This window comes from Myxine glutinosa, chromosome 1, assembly GCF_964187855.1.
Source record: "Myxine glutinosa chromosome 1, kmMyxGlut1.1, whole genome shotgun sequence".
Lineage (NCBI taxonomy): Eukaryota > Metazoa > Chordata > Myxini > Myxiniformes > Myxinidae > Myxine > Myxine glutinosa.
The window spans coordinates 432,037,097-432,052,319 of record NC_136261.1 but is presented as its reverse complement, the minus strand read 5'-3'; the positions used below and the strand labels follow the sequence as shown (position 1 = coordinate 432,052,319).

General features: G+C 47.1%; 1 protein-coding gene across 1 annotated transcript in view; it reads left to right on the top strand.

Moving 5' to 3' along the window:
- The window catches only part of LOC144888354 (uncharacterized), a 304,399-nt gene extending 299,300 nt beyond the window's left edge, over positions 1 to 5,099 (top strand). The window contains exon 5 of the mRNA XM_078766041.1: positions 4,673 to 5,099. Within this exon, the coding sequence (XP_078622167.1) occupies positions 4,673 to 4,755 (83 nt within the window). The 3' untranslated portion in view covers positions 4,756 to 5,099. The remainder of the gene's footprint in view (positions 1 to 4,672) is intronic.
- Positions 5,100 to 15,223: the final 10,124 nt, after the last annotated feature.

Here is a 15,223-nt window from a genome sequence, read left to right as displayed (position 1 = left end):
TCATTCATTCCCTAAACTCTCCAGAACTCCACCCATCCTTCAGTGTCCTCAAACGTATTTTTGACTCGAATGTCTCAAGAAACTCATTTTGCAATAAATGTTCGTTTCCCATTAATCATACACTTTTCAAAATCCAATCTCACCCCTCCCCTCCAAATCTTCCCCATCACCCCCTTCCCTTCCAAAACTTCCCCATCACCCCTTCCCTCCAAATCTTCCCCATCACCCATCCCTTTCAAATCTCCCCCCCCTGCCCCTTCCCTCCTAAACTCCCCCCACACCCCTCCCCACCGAGACTCTCCCTCACTCCTCCCCTCCGAGACTCCCCTCTCACCCCTCCTCCTCAAAGCGTCCTCCCTGCTTCTTCCCCCTTCCAACTTTCACCTTCATCTCCCTCAACCTTCTGCCTCGCTCTTCAGCCTCCTCAAATAACACCTCACTGCGCCTAACCAAATCACCATCAAACCTTTTGTCTGCCCCATTCTTCCCTTTCTCCAAGCTCTTCTGTAATCTCTGACACTCCTTCAACAGCTCTCCCTACCTCTTCCTCCTCTTCCACATCTTACCCTACCGCTCCCCCCCACCCCCTGTTCTGTATCCGATGCTTCCCCTTCCTCTTCCTTAACAGTATGGACCTCAAACATCCGGGGCCTTCGCTCAAACTTAACTGATCTCTCCATACAGGTTGCTTCTGACAAACCAGACGTGATCTGCTTAACAGAAACTTTCCTCCTTCATGATGTCTCTGATTCTTTGGTATCTTTCCCAGGTTACTCCCTCCTCCGGTATGATAGACCTGAGCCTCGTCCTGGAGGCGGGGTTGCTATCTGTATAAAAAAAACTCTCTTCCTCACTCGCCCTGCACTGCCCTCTCTCCACCTCACCCCCAGGAATACCTTTGGCTATGGCTTCCCCTTCGCTCCCACCTTTTGTTCATATGTGTGTTGTACCGTCCACCAAACAGTGATGACTCCATCTACATCTCGCTGTCTGATAATATGGACCAACTTCTATCGACCCATCCCAACTCTCTCTTCCTCATATGTGGTGATTTCAACTGTCACCGTGCCAGTTGGCTGGGGGTGGGTACCTCTCTCACCAGCCATGGCTCTTCAGCAAAGGACTTCTGTGACTCACTGGGACTGACACAATCTGTCAATTTCCCAACCCGGATCTCAGTCAACGGAGCATCTTCTCTTCTGGACTTGGTTATGACTAACTTCCCTGACAATGTCTGCTGCTCTTCTTCTGCTCCAATCGGCTCTTCTGATCATGTGCTTGTTAAAGTGGACATTTCTCTGACCATTCTCAGAGAGCCTCCTCAGCGTTGACGAGTCTGGCATTTCACTTAGGCCAACTGGCACGGTCTTCAAGCCACCATCAATCATCTGGACTGGTCTCCCATCTCTACTGCCTCTGACATCAACTCATCCTGGGAATTCTTCCAAAGTAAATTGCTCTCTCTCATGCACAGATTTATCCCATCTCGTCTTCAGTTGTCATACCCTTCCTCCCCTCCATGGTACACGGAATCTTGTGGTGAGGCTATTGTCCAGAAACAACTTGCTTTCGTCTCCTGGAAAGCAAATCCAACGGAAGGAAATCTCATTTCCTTTCACAAAGCCTGAAACAAGTGTGTGTCCACCCTCAGGAGAGCCAGGAAACAATATCTCTCCGTTCTCAGGACCGAACTCTCTTATCTGTCTCCCTCTTCCAAATCCTGGTGGCGTCTGGTCAAATCTGTTTCTGGTGTTTGTTCCCCCTCCATCCCCTCCCTCACCTCAAATGGCCACACGGCTGACTCCGCACGTGAAAAAGCTGAATGCCTCAACTCTGTGTTTGCCTCTAAATCTTGTGTCCCAAACCCATCCCTCTCTGTACCCACCGTACCCAGTCATACGCAGCTGCTACTGGACTCTGTGTCCTTTCCTCCTGACAAGGTGGAAAAGTTTCTGTCAACCCTCGACTCTGATTCTGCAACTGGACCTGACGGCATCAGCCCACGGGTCCTAAAATCATGTTCTACCGCTCTTTCACTCCCTCTCTCTGTTCTCTTCACCCTCTCTTTTGCTCAAGGTCATCTTCCATCTGCTTGGAAATCTGCCAACATCACTGCTTTGCACAAAAAAGGTGCAAAAACAGATCCCATCAACTACAGACCAATCAGCCTTCTCCCAATTATCAGCAAAGTCATGGAATCCATCATTGCTTCAGATATGAAATCTTTCCTCTTCTCCAATGGCTTGATCTCTGATCATCAATTTGGTTTCAGACCTGGAAACTCCACTCTGGACATGCTGCTTCTGCTTTCTCAACAATGGATGGAGGTCCTCAATGCCAAACAGGAAATTAGAGCAGTCTCCCTTGACATATCACGTGCCTTCGATACGGTCTGGCACCCCGCTCTGCTCACCAAACTCTCCTCTTTTGGTATCCATGGAAATCTCCATGCATGGCTGGCGGACTTCCTCTCTAGTCATAGTCAATGTGTGGCCCTAAATGGGTTTCTCTCATCTCCTCTTCCTGTTCAGGCTGGAGTTCCCCAAGGCAGTGTTCTGGGCCCTGTGCTTTTTCTGGTATTCATCAATGATCTCTCTGACTCTCTTGAAAATCCTCTCTATCTCTTTGCTAACGACTCTACTCTCTGTCGCTCCATTCTTCTTCCCTCAGATCGGCAGTCTGCAGCCTCCTCACTCTCTGCAGACCTTGACAAAATCACAGACTGGGCAAACAAGTGGAACATGCCTTTCAATCCTGACAAATCTCTCACACTTACGATGTCTCTCCAAAAAGACCGACTGGACAACCCTCCCATCCACTTTCTGAATAATCCTCTCCAATAATTTCTGTCACTCAAGCTTTTGGGTCTCACTATCTGCCATGATCTTTCCTGGGAAAACCACATTTCAAATCTGGCCTCCAAAGCCAGTCGCCGACTGGGCATACTCTGTCGTGCGAAGTCCTTCCTTGGCACACCTGAGCTCCTCACCACATACAAGGCTTTCATCCACAGCTCAATGGAATACTGCTCTCCCCTCTGGGCTGGTGTTCCTGCCTCACACCTAGCTCCCCTTCACGCTGTTGAAACCAAAGCATTCAGAATCATTGGAATCTCCTGCGATGAAGCTAACTCCAAGGGCCTCTCACTCACTCACCACAGGCAGGTTGGTGGTCTTTCCGTCTTCTTCTGACTCCTCTCTGGTCTTGCCCCCCCCAGCTCTCTCTGGGCTCTGTCCCCCAAATATTCCTACAGGTCGCACAAGATCTGCCTGCAACCCTCTTATGGTTAAACTGCCAAAATCAAGACTCTCTGCTCACCTTCACTCCTTCATTCCTCTTTTCTCCCGCCTCTGGAACAAACTCCATCACTCTCTTCAATCCCACTCCACCCTCCAAGTCTTTAAAACAGCTGTTCACCACCATCTCTTATCTTCCCCCATCCAAAACCTTGATCTTTACTACCCCCGCTAATTTCACCCCAATTCCACTTTTTTGAAATACCAACTTCTGTCCTGGAAGTCCTTGGTGTCCTTGTGTTTTATTCCTCTCCCCCCCCCCCCCCCTTCCCATGCCTCCTCCCCCCGGGCCCTCTCCCTTCCACACATCTCCCTGCTCTCAGATGTTGTGTTTGTGTGCTTCCCCTTCGCTCCCCATCTTGTCTTCCGCTCCCTCTTTTTGTGTATTTTGTTTGTCTGGTTGATTTGTTTGTGAAGTAAATGTTAGCTCTTTCACGAGCCTCGATTCAGTATATAAAAAAAAAACAAAAAAAAAAATCTGTTGAATCATATCACACGCAAATCATCAAATATAAAAGGTACCTGACGCCCATTTTGAAGAAAGATTGAATTCTGCAAAACGAAAGCGGCCGCTATACTTCTTTCTCAGTCGCACGTTTATGTGTGAAGAATGCGCACCGAATCTAACACGGAAGCGGCCGCAACACTTGCTTCTCAGTCGCTTTGCACACGCTGCCGTGTTGCTTCGGAGCTGCACGTTTATAAAGGAAGAGTTCGTCAGGAGTCGATCTACCTCTCCTGGTACATAGAATTTCAACAAAAGCCACATCACTGTTCATATTGGGAAATATTATTCCATCGTGTTTGGAAAAACTGGAAAATTGGAAAACTTGGAAAAATAAATAATAATAATATTGCCTATTTTACTCCAGGGGGTCCTCCGATTACACACACAAAATATTGTTGCGGTCGGTTGAGCCGTTTTTGCGCTACCTTCGAACGGACATCTGGTGAATTGTATTTTTAAAATAAATGTATTTCCCCATTTGTATTTGATACGCTTGGGATATCGCTGATCATGCCAAATCGTCTCATCCACATTTCTCTCCTCATTCCCCAAATGAAATTGCATCGTTTTGGTGGATGAAATTTGCCTGGTGTTGACGTGGCGCATCATAATGGGCCGAATGGTCTCCTAGTTTACTCTGGGTTTAATTTTTCTCTGTATATAAAAACACATTCATTAGATGCTGATTGATAAGAAATCTTTCAAAATGGGACAGCGGGTGAACAAACTGGATGCAAAAGCCCGCATTTATTGGATAATAATTGATTGGATTGTCAATGGAAATAACTCACAAAACATTCCAAACAGAGTGAAGAAAATTACATGTATAACCTTTCTCTGATTAACATAAGATTTGTATCCCTGGCAGGTCATCGGCGCAATGGAGAGCTTATTGGAATGGCTCATGTCCCAAGGCCTAAGAGCAGAAACAGCCCAAGCAGTGATCGATAAGCTTGGAATTGAGCATCAGAAGGTTATTCGAGTTTGTACTGAGTCGGGTCCATTACGGACTGAGCTCCTCTCTCTCGCCAAAGACAAATTACAATTTGCGATGTATGCTGACTTCTGCAAATTTATGAATTCTATTTCGAAGCCGCAAGATTTCCAAATTCCGGGGTCTTCTCTGTTGGGAAGTATTTTCGTCAACTTGGAGAATGTTATTCGGGAACTTTCCAGTTTCTGTGAAAAGATTTTCAAATCCCAAAATGTGCAGATGGAAAATGTTCATGGTTTCTCTGGAATCGGGTTCAGTGATGTCAGCAGCCTCAGCTCTCAGGATTATGGGTCAAGAGCCATGTCTGGTATGTGAATTTTTTCATACAACATCACACGTCAACAAATATCTTGATCTTCTGCCATTGTTTTTTTTGTATTATTTTAACTTGTGTGATCTGAAAATATTCTGAAAATTCCCGGTGTGTACCCTGGTTTAGAATAGGTACACAGTATCCCTGCATGTCGTAATAGGCGACTAAGAGGGTTGGCGTTAGGAAGGGCCATAGAAACATTGCCTCAAAAAGGAGAACCATGACAATTACAACGACATATGGGCAGGGTACAGCCCGAAGTGGAGATCGGTTTCTGAGTTTGGGACATGGAATATTGGGATAATGACAGGTAGATCAGGAGAAGTGGTGGAAGTATTGGTCAGAAGAAGAGTGGACATATGTTGTGTGCAAGAGACGAGTTGGAAGGGAAGTGGTGTGAGAATGGTGAAGGGTAGGCAGGGACAGAAATACAAGTTTGTGTGGCAAGGGTGCCCGGGGGGCGTGAATGGTTTTGGTTTCCCGTTTTCTGAGGAGTTTGTAGACAGTGTGGTGAGTGTGACGAGAATGAGTGATAGGTTGGTGATGGTGAAAATGATGATTGGAAAGCTCTTGGTCAACGTCATCTCGGGATATGCTCCGCAGGTTGGTCGGAGCGATGAAGAGAAGGACAAGTTCTGGTGTGCAATAGAGAAGCTGATGGAAAACGTGAAAGATGAGGAAGTTGTTGTGGTAGGAGGAGACCTAAATGGACATGTGGGAAGGAGTATGGACGGTTTTGAGGGAGTCATGGGGGTTACGGATATGGTGTGAGAAATGGAGAAGGTGAAAGAATTTTGGAGTTTGCTGATGGAGATGATTTGTTGATTTGTAATACTCAGTTCCAGAATGAGGATAATAAGCTTGTTACATGCACGTCATGTGGGTCAACGACAACCGATGACTACCTGATGGTGTGTAGACGAGATAGGGGGCACCTCAGGGACACAAAGATGATCCCGGGGGAGGAGGCTGTTTCACAGCACCACTTGGTTGTCTGCAACATAAGGGTGAAAGGTGCGAGGAGAGCTCGGCGGGTGAAGTACCAACCGAGAATGAAGGTGTGGAGGTTGAAAGAGGTGACAGTGAGGGAGGCATTAAAAGAGAGGCTGAGTATGGTAGAGGATGATGTGGTTGAGTATGAAAGTGGTTGGATGTCAATGAAAGATAGTCTGTTGGGAGCCGTTGGTAAGGTATGTGGATGGACAAAAGGACCACCGAGGCACTCGGAAACATGGTGGTGGGATGATGAAGTTGGAAAGAAGATTGACGAGAAGAGGAAGAAGTTCAAGGAGTGGCAGAAGCCGAAGGGTTTGGGGGCAGAAAAGGCAGAGCATGAAAGTTATAAGGCAGCCAAGAAGCCTGCAAAGAAAGAGGTAGCAAAGCCGCAGGAGGCATGTAGGAAAATGTTCGGAGAACGCTTGGATTTGGAAGAGGGCCAGAGAGCGGTATTCAGGATTGCAAAGCAGATAGCGAAAGAGAGGTGTGATGTGTTGGGGGTGAGTTGCTTGAAGGATGAAGTTGGACATATCGTTGTGGACCCAGATGGAATTAAAGGAAGAAGGAAGAGATATATGGAAATACTGTTGAATGCAGAGAATGAATGGGATGGCAACATAGAGAGTAACCCAGTTTTAGGACCGGCAGAGAAGATAACTGAGAAGGAAGTTGAGGAAGCAATAAAAGCAATGAAGAGTAGAAAAGCGGGAGGGCCGACAGGAGTTGTGGGAGATATGTTGAAGGCAGCGGGAAATTGGAGTGTGAAGAGAATGACAGAGATCTGCAATCTTGTGGTGAATGAAGGCCGCATTCCAGTGGTTTGGGAACTGAGTACCCCCATCCCTCCATACAAGGGGAAAGGTGACCCTCTGGACTGTGGCTCGTATCGAGCGATAAAGTTATTGGAGCATGGAATGAAGGTATTGGAAAGGGTGATGGAGAGGTGGATAAGGAAGAAAGTGAAGATTCACAAAATGCAGTTTAGATTTATGCCAGGAAGAGGAATGACAGACGCACTTTTTATTCTGAGGCAGTTGCAGGAGAAGTACATGGAGAAGAGGAAGAAGTTGTTTCTTGGGTTTGTTGATCTGGAGAAAGCATTCGATAGGGTTCCACCTGAAGTAGTGACATGGGCATTGAGGAAGTTAGGAGTGGAGGAGTGGTTGATCAGAGTAGGGATGTCGATGTACAAAAGAGTGCGCACAGCTGTAAGGACGAAGGACGGGAACAGTGGTGAGTTTGAGGTGAAGGTGGGAGTGCATCAGGGGTCGGTACGAAGTCCACTACTATTTGTAGCTGTGATAGAGGTGCTAGCTCAGAACGTAAAGGAGGGTTTACCACGGGAGTTGTTGTATGCGGATGATCTTGTGTTGATTGCCAAAAGTATGGATGGACTGAAGGAAAAGATGAACAAGTGGAAGGAATGTATGGAGACAAAAGGTCTGGACGTGAATATCGGAAAGATGAAGGTGATGGCAAGTGGTAAAGCATGTGGTGAGGTGGAAAGACCTGGGAAGTGGCCATGTGCTGTGTGCAGGAAGGGTGTCGGAGTGAATTCCATTCAATGTACAATGTGCGTTGAGTGGGTTCATAAAAAATGCAGTGGTCTGAGAGGGTCATTAACCAGTGTGGCAGCCATATTCAAATGTAAGGTGTGCACAGAGGGAGCTGCAGATGGAGGAAATGTTGAGTTGGATCTTGGAGAAGGTGTGAAAACATTTTGCTACCTCGGACACATGCTGAATGGAGAAGGTGGATCAGACTCGGCAACAGTTGCGAGAGTGAGATGTGCATGGAAGAAGTTTCGGGAACTGAGTGGCGTGCTGATGAGGAGGGGAGTGTCGTTGAAGCTGAAGGGAAAGGTGTATGCTGCATGTGTGAGAAGTGTTATGATTTATGAGAGCGAGACATGGGTAATTAACGTAGAGCACAACGAAGGCTGGAAAGGGTGGAAATGCGAATGGTTCGGTGGATGTGTGGAGTATCGTTGAGAGAGAGGAAGACAAATGATGAACTGTGAAAGATGATGGGAATAGAGCCTGTGATTGATGCTGTGAAGAGAAACAGGTTTAGATGGTTTGGTCATGTGTTGAGGAAGGATGAAAGTGACTGGTTGAGAAGAGTGATGGAAGTGAATGTCGAAGGAAGTAGAGGACGGGGAAGACCGAGAAAGACTTGGCTAAAGATGGTGGAAGAAGAAATGTGGGCAAGGGGGTTAAGAAGGAGAGATGCAGAAAATAGGGCAAAATGGAGAAGATTGTCATGGGGACCACAAGGTTAACCCCCGCTCTAGCAGGAAAAATGGCCTTAAAATGCATGTTGTTGTTGTTGTTGTTGTTGTTGTTGTATTCCTGGTGGTGTCAAAGACTTTATAAACTCCACAGGATATTGTGTGGCATCATCATCATTTGGTACAGTGTCAAGTGATTTATGTGACACTTCTTTTCATGGAATTTATTTTCTCAATAATTGTATATTTATCTTTTCTACATCAGAATTATTAGGACCTAAGATTACCGTTCCACAAAGCCAATCAATATCTATATTATAATAGCCATAGATGATTCTGTCTGTCTGTCTGTTGGGCGTCTGTCCGGGGTGTGGCTTACTCGGTTTGCAGAGTAGCTCCACCCATAGCTCCACCCATTCTGGGAGTGGCTTCATATAATTATAAACAAATATCCACCATTTTATTAACTCGCATAGCTTTGAGGCCTGTTTTGTAGGCCCGTGGTGTCTTGCTCTCTCTCCCAGTTTTATTTCAAATCAAATTCGATATATCATTTTATTTTTGACAGTCGCTAACATAGTTTTAGACTCGGTTGAAAAAAAACGGGAAGAAAATCCAATGAAAGTTGCCGTTTATAGAATGAAATGAATTCTCAAACGCCTGTAACTTCAAGGCCATTGAGTCTCTCTCACGCCTTTATCTCCAATCTAACTCACCATATGATTTCATTTTTATCGATGGTTTTAGACTCGGTGTCAGCAATAATTGAGAAAATTCCACACATGCGGGAAAATGCAGATATATTTTTTTAAATCGCGTCATGGTGTATCATACACCGCCCAACATGACACCGACGGCAACGTGTCGATACATATTAAAAATTCGATATATCATTTCATTTTTCACAGTCGCTAACATAGTTTTAGACTTGGTTGAAAGAAAACGGGAAGAAAATCCGATGAAAGTTGCCGCTTATAGAACGAAATGAATTCTCAAAGGCCTGTAACTTCAAGGCCATTGAGTCTCTCTCACGCCTTTATCTCCAATCTAACTCACCATATGATTTCATTTTTATCGATGGTTTTGGACTCGGTGTCAGCAATAATTGAGAACATTCCACACACGTGGGAAAATGCAGAGATATATTTTTTAAAATCGCGTCATGGTGTATCATACACCGCCCAACATGACACCGATGGCAACGTGTCGATATATATTAAAAATTCGCTTTTGCTTTTCCGTTGAGATATATTACTTTTTCGTTTGATGACAGTCGTCACAAAAACGTCAACAATGATGCCGACATAACGATGCATCTAACTCAATATGTCGAAATGCCACACACATCCATGCCCGTTGGATTCCCATGGGTGACCCCGCTAGTATATTATAATGTACATTTGATAAGCAATATCGATATGTATTAACAATAGCAATTATAGAATTTTAATGTGATTATTGTTGCATTTGTATACATTCAATGAGTTATTCATTGTTCCACTTAACCTGCTTTTTTACCAACTAGCAACAGTACCCGCCCTACTGGTGGGGCTTCAATTGGGAGGCCCAAATGAAAAGGCAAATATCAGAAATTGAAGGCTTTTCTATTTTAAACGATTCATATAAACATTCGTTGAATCATATCGCACACAAATCATCAAAATCTAAACAGTACATGGCGCCCATTTTGAAAAAAGATTGAATTCTGTGACATGGAAGCGGCCACTACACCTGTTTCTCAGTCGCTTGGCACACGCTGCCATGTTACTTCGGAGCCACACCTTTATTTTGGAAGAGTTTGTCAGGAGTTGATCTTCTCTCTCCTGGTACGTAGAACAAACAGTATTTGTAGAATTTCAACAAAAGCCACATCACTGCTCATATCGATAAATATAATTCCATCGTGTGTGGAAAAACTGGAAAATTGGAAAAACAATATAGTGTGGTGCTATGCACACAACTCGTTTGCCAAAAAGGAAGGCCACCACGCGTTGAACAAAACCAAACAATTTATTCAAACGCTAGCACGTAAGCACTGGGCGGGCTCGAAATCCGAGCCCGCGTATACGTCCCGAGGCCACGCCTTGCCCTCGGGCGTGGCCGGTTGGCCGAAAGGCGGGGCATGTAATCCAGTTCAACCCTGAGCCTCATGACTCCTTTGCTCCGGGCGTGGTCCGAGCCTTGCTTCCACGCCCGGTCGCTCGCATCACCCACTGGTGCGCGGAATTATGACCCGCTGGCATTGTGTCCGCCACCCCCCAGAATTCCCGCGCACCTGAAGGGTGAGCTTGCGGGGAGACTGGATGACCCGGCCGAAATGCCCTCTGGCGATGCGTGCAGTGCTGGGGGGTGGCGGGACGTGGGGGTGGGGGGTGCCGGGGGTTTGCCCGCCGGGGGGCGGCCTCGACGCGGAGGCAGAGCTGCTTGCGGGGGGTGGTCCAGGTCGAGGTGGGCCGGCTTGATGCGGTCCACTGAGATGCGATCTGGAGTACCGCCGATGTCCACGGTGAAGTGCTTGTCCCCGGTCTCCAGCACGTGGAAGGGCCCGTCATACGGGGGCCGCAGCGGTGCCCGGTGGGCGTCGTGCCGGACAAAAACGTAATCCGCCATGCGAAGCTCCAGGGCGACGTGTGAGGACGGGCAACTGTGGTGTGCCGTCGGCACTGGGGCGAACCTCCTGGCGGTCTCTTGAAGGGTGGAGCGCTGTTGCATCACGGACCAAGGTGCCGTGGAGTCGGGGATAAATTCGCCCGGTACCCGCAGCGGTTGTCCGAAAACCAGTTCCGCCGAGGACATGCGCAGGTCGTCCTTGGGCGCCGTCCTGAGGCCCAGCAGGACCCAGGGGAGCCTGTCGGCCCAGCTGCCGTTGCGGATGCTGGCCCGGAGCACGGCCTTCATCGAGTGATGGAAGCGCTCGCACAGGCCATTGGCCTGGGGGTGGTAGGCCGTAGTGCAGTGCAGCTTGACGCCGAGCCCTTGAGCCACCGCTCCCCAGAACTCCGAGGTGAACTGGGGGCCGCGGTCGGACGAGATGTCCGATGGGGCGCCGAACTGGGCAATCCAAGTGGCAATGAAAGCTTGCGCGACGTCAGCCGCAGCCGTCGCCGCCAATGGCATGGCCTCCGGCCACCGGGTGGTGCGGTCCACCATGGTGAGGAGGTGGGCGAAACCCTGCGAGGGGGACAGAGGTCCCACCAAGTCGACGAGTACATGGTCGAACCGATGTTCGGGCACCGTAAACGGGGCAAACGGGGCCTGGTTGTGGCGGTGGACCTTTGCGCGCTGGCACGCAAGGCACGTTCTGGCCCAGGCGCGGATGTTCTTCTGGAGGCCATGCCAGATGAACTTTGCCGTGACAAGCTTCTGGGAGGCCTTCATGCCCAGGTGGGACAGGCCGTGGATGGCGTCAAAAACCGGGCGCTCCCAGCCAGCGGGCACGATGGGGCGAGGCCGGCCGAGGGAGATGTCGCACAAGAGGGCAGTGCCCGCGATGTCGAACGGTACCGCGGTGATGCGGAGGCCCGTGACGGCAGTCCGAAAGGCCTGGACATCGGGGTCGGCGGTCTGGTCCACCGCCATCCGGGCATAGTCGATCCCGAGGGGGACCGCATGTGCGACGGACCGGGAAAGGCAATCCGCCACCAGGTTGCCCTTACCCGCGACATGTCGGATGTCCGTCGTATATTCGGACACGGCAGAGAGGTGATGGTGCTGCCGGGCCGACCACGGCTCGGCGACCTTGGCCATCGCAAAAACAAGGGGCTTGTGATCGACGAAGGCCGTGAACGGGCGGCCCTCGAGAAGATGGCGGAAATGTCGGACCGCCAGATGGAGCCTGTGAAGCTCTCGGTCGAAGGTGCTGTACCGGCATTCGTGCGGGCGGAGCTGCCAGCTTAAAAACGGCAGCGCCTGCCAAGCGCCATTCCCCCACTGTTCGTGCACCGCGCCCACCGCGTAGTCTGACGCGTCGGTGGTGAGGGCGATTGGTGCATCGGGCGCCGGGTGTGCAGAATTATGACCCGCTGACATTGTGTCTGCCACAATAGCCTATTTTACTCCCATGGGTCCGAGGATTACCCACCCAAAATATCGTTGCGCTCGGTTCAGTCGTTTTTATGGTACCTTGGAATGGATGGACAGATGGACAGACGGACAGACGGACATTTGGTGAATTATAGTAAGATGCTAACTTCACCCCTTAATTTTATAATAGTCCCGTCCAGTTAAACATCAGGGAAAAACGTTTTTTTAAAATCAATTGATCACGTGACAATGCTTTCTTTCCTCGAGATGGATCATTCCCTTTACGCTGTGTTTATCACCACTCACAAGGTGATATGTTTTGTGGGTAAAGTGAGACCCACCCTCGGTCTCATCTTGAAACATTGTGGACCACGATCGGTCTCACGTTATCTCTCATCTCTCGTGATGTCGTGTTCAATTGATTGCATGACGTCATTGAATTTGGGGACCCTTGGACACATGACCATTATGCACGTGCGTTAATCCGCCATTGCGGACAGAGCAGCGCTCACTCGCACGTGGTTCATTCCAACCTGGAAGCAGTCCCTGCTTCTACTTTGTCTTCATTTTTATTTTCGCACTGTAATGGCGGTATGCAAATTGATGACATCACAAACAATCTCTGACAAAGAGGAGGAAGAACGATGTGCGTAAACGTACAGTAAAGCGAACAGGAAATATACAGTAACAATGAACAACTTCCGCGTGATCTTCCAGTGAACCTCGTGCTGTAACTGTGAGGAAAGTTCACGTGATCAGATCGTATCTCATCTGAAGAGGTTTGTTCGGAGATTCTCATTTATTACTCGTACCCGACTGCAAAGCCGCAATGAGCCGGCGAAGCCAAAGCCTCTTGCCTCTATTTTACCCATCAATATGGCATCAGTAGGTGAGGTAGTTGGTAGTAGGTAGGTGTAGTAGGTACCGTACCTAGTTCAAAATGACACCATTTGCATTCTGGATAAGATTAAATGTTATAAAATTTCCTTCTTTATTATATTATTAATACTGAGAAAGATGTGGAAAACGTTTATTTAAAGATAAACTAATTTTCTGTTTGTTGTTTTTGGGAATGAAGATAAGTTAAACGAGTTTTTATTAAAAGTATGTTGAGGTATTTGATTGTTCATTTATTGAGGTGTTTTTCACTCCTTTTGTTTATTCACTGCATTGTTTTATATGACGTCATAACTAAACTTCATACAACGATGGTTAAACCTCATGCTTCCTTTTAACTACAAACCAGGCACGAAGTTTTTATTATTAACTTGTATATCCAATGTGACCTCTAAATGAGGAGGTGTTATAAAGGTTGGTATGGAAAAAAATGTCGGTCCCATCTGCTATATCCAAAACTAAAGTTGGACTACCTCTCTAAAAAGTCATTTAGACAAGTGATTCTCAACCGGGGGCCGCGACCATCATTGGGCCGGAAGGTCCAACCTCGTGGTCCGTGGACATCGTACCCACCTGAGAAGGCAGGTGATTAGTTTACCTCATGAGTTTTCGGAAAATTTACCTCTCGAAAAAGAAGTTATATTAATGTTATTGGTTTAACTTGTGATTGGAATGATTCTGTTTAAAATGAAAATATGGAGAGATTGAGGTTAAAAGTGAATTAGGAAATAAAGTGAGGGTTTCCATCTGTAACATTCGCGTATTCTGTATTTGCAGTTTCGCCATTAACCGTATTTGGTTGTTTGAAGGTGTTTCCGGGATGGAGAACGTCCCGGGTATCTCGTGTTCACACGAAAAGGCAAGCTGCTGTATTTTACTTTTACTGTATTTTATTTTCACAAACATGGACCGTTAACTGAAAAAAAAAACCCGATGATTGTGGCGAAACTTCAGGAGTTTCTAGAAGGAGGTGAAACGCATTGTCAGAAAATACGACCCCGGATATATTAAGTTTGGATTTACAGTCAAAGGGGATTCAGTCAGAGCGGGCAATCAAGTTCCTGTTACCTTTCACCACCACATACCTGTGTGAGTCAGGGTTTTCATTTGTGATTGGCACAAAATCAAAGACCAGGAATAAACTGAAAGCAACTTTGAATGGTACTCCGAGTCGGCCTCTAACTCATCCCACCTCGGATTGATCCGATTGGTTCTCAGAAGCAAACCCAAGCCTCCCACTGACGTAAGTAACCTCTGTTTAACCCTCTGTATTTACGGGTTAAATGTCTGAAATAAGGAAACCTATAAAGTTATTGTAATTATTATTATATTTTATTTAATTCACTGCTGCAGACAGTTTCATATAATTGCAAGTTTATGAGATGACAGGATTATGCGTGTTGAACCTGAAAAGTTTAACTTCTAGCAAAGTGGAGACTCCTTGGTGCATGTGTGTAAGACAATTGCAATGAGAGGAAAATAAAAACAGGTTTTATATATGTACGTGTGTGTTAAACAAGAGGATCAACTCTGACCCTGAACGCGACATGATGCTGATGCCATATGAGACCACCTTTAGAGGCCATTTTTCCCCGCAGAGCAGGGGTTGGCCTTTTTAGGGCACCGTGGTCCCCTTTTTGAAGCAATGATTTATGGCCGGATGCCCTTCCTGCCGCCAACCGTGTTGGTCACTTTTTGCGGCACACAGGAAATTACCAGTGAACTGGTACTCGATTTGCCGACCTCGGAGGGATGACAGGCTGAGTCAATAGACCACAATACGTCCGTATCTAACTCTCTGTTTCATGCAACATTACTGGGGGCAACTTTATTCTTGATCAATAATTCCAAAAATATTATAATCATTCAGAAAATGTGTGTCCCCAATCCTCAAAATTGCTCATAAAAGCATAAAAATCGAATAATTTCGGTAAATAATGTCACATTCAATTTTGCTGACCAGTCG